The 10,294-nt window shown below is 38.1% G+C and overlaps 1 protein-coding gene across 24 annotated transcripts in view; it reads right to left on the bottom strand.

Moving 5' to 3' along the window:
* Positions 1-534: 534 nt before the first annotated feature.
* The window catches only part of LOC118273731 (whirlin), a 78,376-nt gene continuing 68,616 nt past the window's right edge, over positions 535-10,294 (bottom strand). For 10 of the 24 annotated variants that reach the window (XM_050707792.1, XM_050707796.1, XM_050707851.1 and 7 more), the window contains 4 exons: positions 5,187-5,267; positions 3,730-3,996; positions 3,419-3,559; positions 535-3,309 (listed from right to left, as the gene is read on the bottom strand). In XM_050707792.1, coding sequence (XP_050563749.1) covers positions 3,229-3,309; positions 3,419-3,559; positions 3,730-3,996; positions 5,187-5,267 — 570 coding nt within the window. In that variant the 3' untranslated portion in view covers positions 535-3,228. The remainder of the gene's footprint in view (positions 3,310-3,418; positions 3,560-3,729; positions 3,997-5,186; positions 5,268-10,294) is intronic. The other 14 variants (XM_050707831.1, XM_050707834.1, XM_050707877.1 and 11 more) reach the window with 3 other exon arrangements.

Genomic DNA, 10,294 nt, shown 5'->3' with positions numbered 1-10,294 from the left:
TGTCTGATTTTTATATATGTTTTGTAGAATATTACTCTGAAATCATATTTAAAAAATCAGACATTTTCCATGGACCAAAACTTTTATCAGACGCTTTAAAGCTCTAAAAAATAGTGCGCCTTACAAAATTGTAATAGCAATATATGTGAGGTTGGAGAGAAATATCTTTTCGGCAAAGCAGTAGCACATTTGTAACATTCACGATGGTAATCACGTTCGTGCAAATTATCTGGTAAAACTATGATGATTTGTACTACTGTTTTGCATTACAGGGGCACCATATATTGCTATAACAATTTTGTAAGGCGCACTATTTTTTAGAGCTTTAAAGCGTCTTTAAACCTGCGCAGGTGTCACTCGGCAAGCTTTACAAACATTCAGACATTAAAAAGTATATACAAGACTACTGTAAGCCGAAGGTTAAATGCTTGTAAAAATAAGATATGTCTGACAGCTCTGGGATCTCGGACCATTATGTTAAGACCTTTAGATATTCTGTAGATTTGGGGTTCACAAAGAGGAAAATAAAACAAATTTTAATTATCTAGATAACAATATATTTTTGTCATCAACGACAAACTTAACAACAGACTACAACATAGATCTTCTCAACGAAACACCTGCGCGAAGTTTAAACATCACCTAAATACCTGTGAAATGTTTACCAACACATTGAGATTAGCTGAGGTCCAATATACATACAGGCATACTTCCACGTCCACCTCGTAGCATCCAAGGACGAAATAAATGCAAAATAAATGGACGGCTTATGGATTAAATAGATTGCCAACCACGTGAGGCACTGCGGGATTTAAGGCGATGTCTACGCCTACCTACTTGTGTTTATGTACCTAACTGTTTTAGGCAGGTATTGTAGGCGCATTCAAAACAATGCTGCAAGCTGTTGGTAAACAAATCTCCAAACAAAACACCCAGCAGGTCCGCGAAATCATTACCACAACAACATATAAACACATTATGTAACCTAAAATAGTTTGTAGTTAAAATAATCTCTTATTCCCTACTTTAAATTGCTTTTGGTTTTGACGTGTTTAATACGTACATAAATGATGAATTGACTCAAATAGGAGGCTGGTCGGTCAGAGCCCGCCTCAACATACTCGTACATGACCGCTTAAGTGTAATCATAAAAACTTATTGGTACTAAATACAATTAGGTATAAGTTTAAAATTAACTATAATTATTCGTACAAAATATATTTATTTCAGTGCATTTCTGCTCATTATTTGTTTGTGGATAAAACAGTAATCTGGATGTCTTTCCATGTGACACAACTCGACCTATTCACAAGTGTTCTCAAGGTACTATTTCAATACTCCTGCCGCCATCGTGTACAACGTGAGAGTATACAACTTTAATACAGATATATATTTGAATATGCAATTTATTGTAACTATACAATCAAAGTATATGTCAATCATGATCGAACCTTAACATTAGAAGCGTATTGAGTGAGATTAGCGATCGAGAAACTGTAAGTGCAGACACGTTCGGTGCCAGCACCGGCAGAGGTGGATGCCACCGTCCGTGGCCTGCCCTATACTGTACACGCCTAGTGGGGGAATGTAAAATGCTTTTGGCACTAACTTCAATAAATATTTATAATAATTTTATATTACAATACATTCAAATTTGATATTTACAGCTTATGAGTAGATACGGATATATAAATATATTTACAAGGATCGCTTGTTGATACAATAAGGGTAATGAGGTTCAGTTATAGCTTGTTACATTTATACAAATAGTACATAGTCAGTAATGTGGAACGTGTACAATATCTACAGCTGTAGCTGTCCGTTACAATAAAAGCTCTAGCAACACTCACATCGATACACCGGTGACGGGAACAGCGCGACATCACGCCGCGCCCGCTCCTCACTCCGAACTCACTGCGCACTCACTGCGCACTCACTGTGCACTCACTACGCACTCACTCGTACGACACTTATCACCGAGTGGTCGCCGCGTGATGTCTTATTACATCGACACCAAACACTGTTTATTGGTTCTAACATCTAACATATTGATTATATTGCACACATTCACTTAATTCTATGTATAATATCCATATGTGAGTGGGCTAAAATCCCTCTCCGCCATAATTTCGTAAACTCACCGCTTAACTACCTGATGGAATGACATGTTTGACGCACCTTCTATGTGACACTCGCTAAGCAAACTATACGAAGCTTTATCGAAGACGAACTCAATATAAACCTACAGGTTTATGCGTTAAAATCAAAATAGAGCTGACCTATTCAAAAATGGATTTTCTACGAAATGGCTTAAAATTGTGATTTTATTCGAAAAGTTTTTAAAAAGAAATAAAGAAGTCGGTCTCCTTTTTAATATCGAATGTATGAAAAATAGTAAAGCCGACATAATGTAGTATAAGCAATGAAGGGACCGACTAAACCATTGTATAATGAGCTTGCTTAGAACTGCGCCGCGTCGGGCCGCGCTGCACGGCAGAGTGGCGATGTGCCGACCGGAAGCACTCTACACGAACTCTAGTGACAACTACTGATGGGAACATGACTCTGAACTCGAGGACGATTCTTTACTTGAAACATGATATCTTCTCGTAGCACCGTTGCCGATCCATTAAATTTTAGCACGATTTAAATGAAATTCGAAAGATCTATGTTATCGTCATTTTTTACAACTCTAGTTCTATTAAATTAGTCGCGGAATTTTTCGATTTCTCTAATTTTTAAAAATTGTGATTTTAAAATTTGTGAATTTTAAGATGAACTTATAGTAACGGTAAAAGTAGGAGATTCGTTTTTTATAAAATTCAGTCGCCGCCTACTGGTAAAATCGGATTAATAGCTACTCTCCTAGAAAACTTTTTAAAAAATTTCAGCACTCCCGAAGCGTCCGTCGCGGGACGGACGCGTATCGGTCTCGAGCGATTTCATCCAAAACCCTTCGGGCGGTGCGGAGTAGTGTTCGTAAGTAGTGTTCCGTCGCTCCGGACGGCTGCGTCATGTCGCGATGTCGCCTCCCTGTGCCATGCGGGTCGTACACTCGTACCTGTCGCGGCGCGTCACGCGGTGCGGCGCGCACGGCCGGTGCTCAGAAGAGCATGTGGCAGCGCAGGTTGGAGTTGGCTATTCCGTGGTGTGCGCGGTGAGGTCGGCCCGCGCCGCCGCGCTGCCCTGCGCGGCCGGCGGGTCGCTGGCGGGGAGGGACAGTAGATGTTAGGCCTCCAAAAAAATCAGCGCGGTTGGCTTCGGCTCCAGGTTGGATTTCTTTGCTTCCACAACCAGGAACTCGATCTCCTGTGGACATTTGGCGTTGCGTTACATAAACTTGATCGGTTTATTAACAAAAAAGTTCGATATCTTTGGTACACAAGAAGCAGAAAATGGCTTAACAAAAATGACTCACCGGTTTGTCCCTTTGTGCAAAGGATTCCGCTATCAACCGCGCTACATCTTGGTGCTGGAGACCCTCCACGCGATGTCCATCCACCGCGAGGATCAACTGGCCTACTTCTAACCCACCAGCTTCATAAGCAGCTCCGTGCTCCTGAAAATACATTTTAAGATGTACATTATTTTTTAATCTGTCTGTGAACGTATTTAGAAGACTTTTATGCACAAATGTGTACTAAAGTACTTATACGTTTAATTGTTTTTAATCATAAGATATCCATAAGTTGATGAGTCAGTACGTGAGTTTGTTGAGGTGCAACTTACATGAATGTTGATAATTCTGGGCAGCGGGTGCTTGGTGTTGGCACCGCCTTCGATGGCGATGCCGAGGATGGGCTTGGTCTTCTTGACGGTGATGTGCAGGTTGCCGTGGTGGTCGGGCACGACCCGCGCCGCGCGCGCCTCGTCCGGCAGGTCGCCGTGCTGCAGCCGCTGCATGGACTGGTGCCGCCGGATGCCACCCCGCTCCTCCAACAACGCACCACTATCCTCTTTCATGTCGAAACTTCGTGACAAATTGTGTGCTAACTCCTATAAAAAGTTAACACTTTACCGTAGAGCATCATTTTGAATGATTGCTTACTAGGCGGCAATAAGTCACTTAGATTCTTGTATTTTATATTTATATATAGGTAAAGATATTTAAATTACTGATATGCCTTTAATACCTGAACCCTAATAACTAATTGTACACATCCACACTAATACTGTTACTCTACTATGCTAATAAATAGCAAATTCAATTCAGCCTCTAAGTACAATTTGGTGCTCTAAGAATATTGAGGAGACGTGTAGCTGGGCGGCAGAGGGCAGTAACTCAGCGACGTGGTACAGGCGAGTGGCGGCGCGCGGGCCGCTGACTGCTGGCTAGATACAGGTAGACTTGATTTACGACCTTGTGCCTCTCAGTTACAATATGTACAGTGAGTATTATACGTCGAATGTATTGAGAAGCTGTAAGTGAGATGTGTGCTAGAGGCTTGGATTCATGCGGTTCAATCACTCGGTGGCGTGGTCAAGTGGGTATATTTTACAAGTGTTACAATGTATTATGGAGAGAGTTCTTATCCCGTTTACCTACCTGAGTAGGCCAATTAAGTTGCAGCAAGAAAAACAGCACAGACCAACTCAATAAGAATAAACGAAAACGCAGAAAATAAATAAAATTTTGTCTAGGAACCAAAATTATGGTCGTCTTTGTCCTGTTATGCTTTTACGCCACCATGCTCTAATTGAAACAAAACAATATTGATAAGAACACAAAAAAAAGAAATGGAATTGAATTTATGAAAAGTATAGGTACTGGACTTTACTGAGGTAAATTAAATTGAGGACTAGTGACATGATAATTTGTTTTCTAAATTTTCATGCAGCACGTTAGCTCGATCCATTCAAGACAATAGTACCTCTACAGGCTAAATGAAATAACCGGAATGATAAATTAAATCACTGATTTATGTGCGTTACTACTTCGAAATAAATTTATGGGTCAAATTAAAGAATATTTACTAATAAATTAACACCGAAATGAAGTGCAACGACAAGAGAAGTGAAAACATACATAATTAAGTAATTCACTAACACCAAGCAATCGTTTTGAACTCGAAGCAAGAACTTCCAATAAAAAATTAAGACTTTTTTAATTTCGTGCAAATGTAAGATCGTTAATGTGCTAGGACAGTTTGCTGGTCATTCCGGCGGCGACAGGCCGGGCCACTTACTAGAGGTCGTCCCCAGTACCATGATTTTACTTTCTGCGTCCAGCCACCGAGTGATGAGCGCAGCCCCTCGAGATAGCCGCACTGAAACATCACACTCACTCAGGACCAGAACATCCTCCCTCCGAAATCTAACATCCGACATGTCGCGGCTCCTAACTCCCTGAGTTTGCCACACAGCGACCCGCTTGTGTTATTTGTCATGTACAATGTTCAGGTGACTGTTAAGCATCTAGCATAAACATAGCCGAAGACAGGTACGCTATGGATTCAATGGGACGTATCCTACTTAATAGATTTAAAACTCAGTTTGATGCAGTTATACTACTAAGTAGGTTCACAACACACGTACAAATAATCTGTATAGGTACTCGTACAAGGTGTATATGTTACAGCCAAAGTAATAAATCTTGATATTATATATACAGTCTAGCAATTATATATAAATACTACTCAATTTAGATAAAGTGATAAATGACACAAAATTAATCACATTAACTAGCAATTTTATATACTATCTTCGAAGACTTGGATAATGTAATAAAACGAGCAGCATGCAAGCAAACATGCAGCATGTAACAGGCAGGTTTTCTGTCATGGCTCCGGCGCTGCGGTCCTCCGGCGGCCCCACGCGTGCTAATCGTCGCAGACGGCTTTCGCTCACCACCGCAGCTTCGGCTTGTTGGCCGGTTTTGCCGGCCAGCCTCAGCCACGGTGGCTCGCTAGCAGCCTCCTGCTCCTCAGCCCGCGGGCCGCCTCGGTCCTACGCGCCTACGCGATTTTAAATTACACTCTAGGGGTAGGACAAACAAGACTACGTGGAGTCGGTTTTGTAGCAATTCGGTTCTGTCACTAACTTTTGTTGCACATTAAATTTTTAAACAACATTATTATTTAATTGTTACAGGAACTTATAGCAAATTAGTTTGATCGAAATTGTATATAGGGCATTACAAGTTCACTACCACTATTTCCTACATAACTCATTAGGCCTACTAACGTTATGTGACTTATTTTTATGCCAAAACAAATTAGTCTTTGATCTTAAAGACTAATTTTTATTCTTACAAGTAAGAGTCTTGTGACATTTTGAGTTACACATGTATTATTACTTTGACTAAATTGGACTTCCTATTATGAATAATGTCCAGATAAAGTGATTAATTTATTACATTGTCTAGTGAATTTGGTATTTATATACAGTTATTCATAATGACCAGTCATTATGAATAATTGCTATTTAATCACTCTGACTGTAACATATATGTTACAGCCAAAGTAATAAATCTCGTTATTATATATACTGTCTAGCAATTATATATAACGTCTACTCAATTTAGATAAAGTGATAAATGACACAAAATTAATCACTTTAACTAGCAATTTTATATACTATCTTGGACGACTTGGATAACGTAATAAAACGAGCAGCATGCAAGCAAAAATGCACCATCCAGCAGGCAGGGTTTCTGTCACGGCTCCGGCGCTGCGGGCCTCCGGCGGCCCCACGCGTGCTAATCGTCGCAGACGGCTTTCGCTCACCACCGCAGCTTCGGCTTGTTGGCCGGCTTCGCCGGCCAGCCTCAGCCACGGTGGCTCGCTAGCAGCCTCCTGCTCCTCAGCCCGCGGGCCGCCTCGGTCCTACGCGCCTACGCAATATTAAATTGCACTCTAGGGGTAGGACAAACAAGACTACGTGGGGTCGGTTTTGTAGCAATTCGGTGCTGGCACTAACTTTTGTTGCACAGCATATTAATTTTTTAACCAACATTATTATTTAATTGTTACAAAAACTATAGCAAATTAGTTTGATCGTTAATGTTGATCGGAATTATGTATAGGCACTACAAGTTCATCACCACCATTTCCTACATTAATCATTAGTCCTACTAACGTTATACGAATGAAATTTATTTCAAAACAAATTAATCTTTGAACTTAAAGACAAATTTTTATTCTCACAAGTTATTCTTACAAGTAAGGCTCTTGTGTCATTTTGAGTTTCACGTGTATTATTACTTTGACTAAGTTAGACTCCCTATTATAAATAATGTCCAGATAAAGTGATTAATTTATTACATTATCTAGTCAATTTGCCACTTATATATAATGACCAGTCATTATAAATAATTGCTATTTAATCACTATGACTGTAACATATATAATCATAACATCTATATTGAGTAAGTAGTTTTTCTATCAAACAGGTTAAAAGATGCTATAAAAATTAGCAAATACTACTATTGCTAGCTATCTACAGAAATATTACTTAGGTAAAATATGTAAAGGTGAAATTATTTGCCAAGCCTTAATAAACATTATTTACTAACCCTTCATTACTCTGTATAGTTTGGATTATAACATAGTCTTTTACACTGCACGCTGTCTTAATAAAAAATAAATATAGTTTACATGTTTTTGTAATTTTAGTAAAATATACATACCTGATCCTACACGTGAGATTGGTTGGATAGCATGAAACAAAAATGGTAAGATGTTATCAGTGTCGGTATAGCGCCAACCAAGCATTAGCGCACTGAGCAACTTTCAAGTCATGCAACAATTTTGTCCCATTGTGTGTTATTGTGTGGCGCGTCGCGTTAACTTTCCATCAATTGTGTTGTTTCGGATCTGTCAACGAATTCAGTGTTGGTTCATAGAAAACTCTTCAGTATTCGGAAAAGAATAGTTCTTTTGTTTTTTTGTAGCGGTGCTTACCTACTTACGTAACATTAAGTATTGTTTGAAGATAATCATTCTGTTACGCCACATTTCTACCTACTACCTATGTTACATTTGTCTAATTTATATCTGTTTCGTCAGTGTATGGTTTTATATGATGTGCTCTAAAATTTACCAGCGATTTTCCCTGTAAATACAAGCCCACGTTATCTCTTAGCATTATCGTAACAGCACGTAGAAAACACAAAGCGCTTAGTTTGTCATAACGAGATTATTTCTCACAAATGTAGCGTGTATCTAGGGGCCGTATCTAGAAGCAGGCGCGACATGGTGCGTCTCGTTAGTGTCGTCTATAAATAATGAGATAACATCGGCCGAAGTCGTCCGACACGCGCCCGATCCGACGCGATGTACGACGCAGGCTGCCAATACAAGCAGCCGAACCACTAACCCATACTACACCTATAGCCAGCACTATCGGTCATCTACACACAATCCGATTCCAGTGAAGATAAATATTTATAATTTATTATTTGTATTACCAGAATGTCACAAATAAACCTGAATTGATAAAAACTGTAAACATCGTTTGAAAACACGTATTAAATATTACGATAAATTTTCAACGAAAACTTTATTTATATTATATTATTTATGCTATAGTTAGCGAATTGTTTGGTTTTTACAAGCTTTAATACTTATCCGCTTAGTTAGTGTATAGAGAAGACCTAGTTTGTCCGCCATTGGGCTGTTGCAGATAATCTTGTGGTCCTTTTGGATTAAGAATCAGATATATACAACCTCGTTAAAACTTGCCTGACTTCACGTATAATTTACCTTGTACTTATATTATGTAAATATAACTTATAACCAGCGCTTGTTTCAGATCTCGTGACTGCACGCATGAACGAACATTTTTAAATATTTTTTTTATATACTTTGCTTTGACCTTTTCCGTGGTTTTATTGTGAATGCACGTTTACGTATAATTATATTATAATCTTAATTCGTAATCGTACGTAACATGTACACATGTACAGAACAGATGTATGAGGTCCGTTACAAATGGAGGGTACACAGTAGTACACACACATTACGAGTTGAAAGTTTTTGGGACGTGAAGTTTACGGCTCTTTGGGAGTTATTACTCCAAATTAAGTTACTTGTTGGTCTAGTGCTCGGAAGCGTGACTGCTGAGCACAAGGTCGAAGTTCCATTCGGCACAAGTTTATTGTCTAATTAATTAATTTATTAATAGTCAAAAGGATGAAGATTACTTATCAGAAAATAAAATTTCATGTAAGTATTGTTAACAAATAAGAACTTTCTAGCTAGAATATTTATATTTGTCAAGTCAATCTCTATTATGCTAAATAATATGAGGTTACCTAACAATGTATATTAGTACATGTACATATAATAAGAATGAGATTGAACATAACTTAGGAACTTCCTAAGTATCAAAATATGATTAAACTTAAATATTAGTTATGTTCTTAATGAAGGATGAATTTATAAGCACTTGTCATCCTATTGTTCCTTCAACTAAGTTGTACGATGCTCAAGCTGCAGGTATAGGTGTGTGATACAACCATTTATAGCCACAACTTACGGGTTCAGTCACTTCTGTCACAATAGAAGATTATTAACTATAAACTTCCAAATAGAAACCGTTAGATTATAAATTCTAAAGATAACCACGAACCACGATATTCTCGAATAATGCGCAGTCATATCTAGTCAGTTGTAATTACAAAGGAAGCCTCCGTATCAATGTTCCAAATCGCGATATCCGTTAGATATTTATGTAAAAAGTAGAATTAAATTTATCCATTAGATAACGTGTTGTACGGGCCAACGGCAATATATGAAGTTGGTGTTACCGTTGGAACTGTGCCAGACGAAAACTGAACAACTCTATATGTTGGTAAACTTCTTTATCTGCTAACATGAACAGTAATTACCAATTAAACCGTTGTTACATATGATGCCGCAAATTTTAATGCTACACTGAATAGTAATAGCCAGTTCTTGTCACGTTTGAGCTTTCGAATGTCAATTCAATATTAAATATCTTTTTCAAGCTTAATACCTAATTAATCGTTTACAGATAAATAAATTTGAAATTTATCATTTCCTTTCTAATGTTTCCTATTACATGTTGTTTTTATACAATTTAATTAGTAGAAAACATGTAAAAACTTAATGTGTGATTTCTATAAGCATTTTTAATTCATAGACTGAACTCGGTCGTTTATCACTAGAATATAATATATTTAAAGACCAATAATATCGTTAATGAATAGACTCGTATCAAGAGATGAATAACAACCTCCGTACGCTATAATGTTATTGAAATTGCTAATGGTAATTGAAGTTTGATGAAAGTCTGCTTATTAAAATAATTATGGGATATTGCCATTGATATT

This window comes from Spodoptera frugiperda, chromosome 1, assembly GCF_023101765.2.
Source record: "Spodoptera frugiperda isolate SF20-4 chromosome 1, AGI-APGP_CSIRO_Sfru_2.0, whole genome shotgun sequence".
NCBI lineage: Eukaryota > Metazoa > Arthropoda > Insecta > Lepidoptera > Noctuidae > Spodoptera > Spodoptera frugiperda.
The sequence above is the reverse complement of the archived record's forward strand: the minus strand, read 5'-3'. Positions and strand labels throughout refer to the sequence as shown.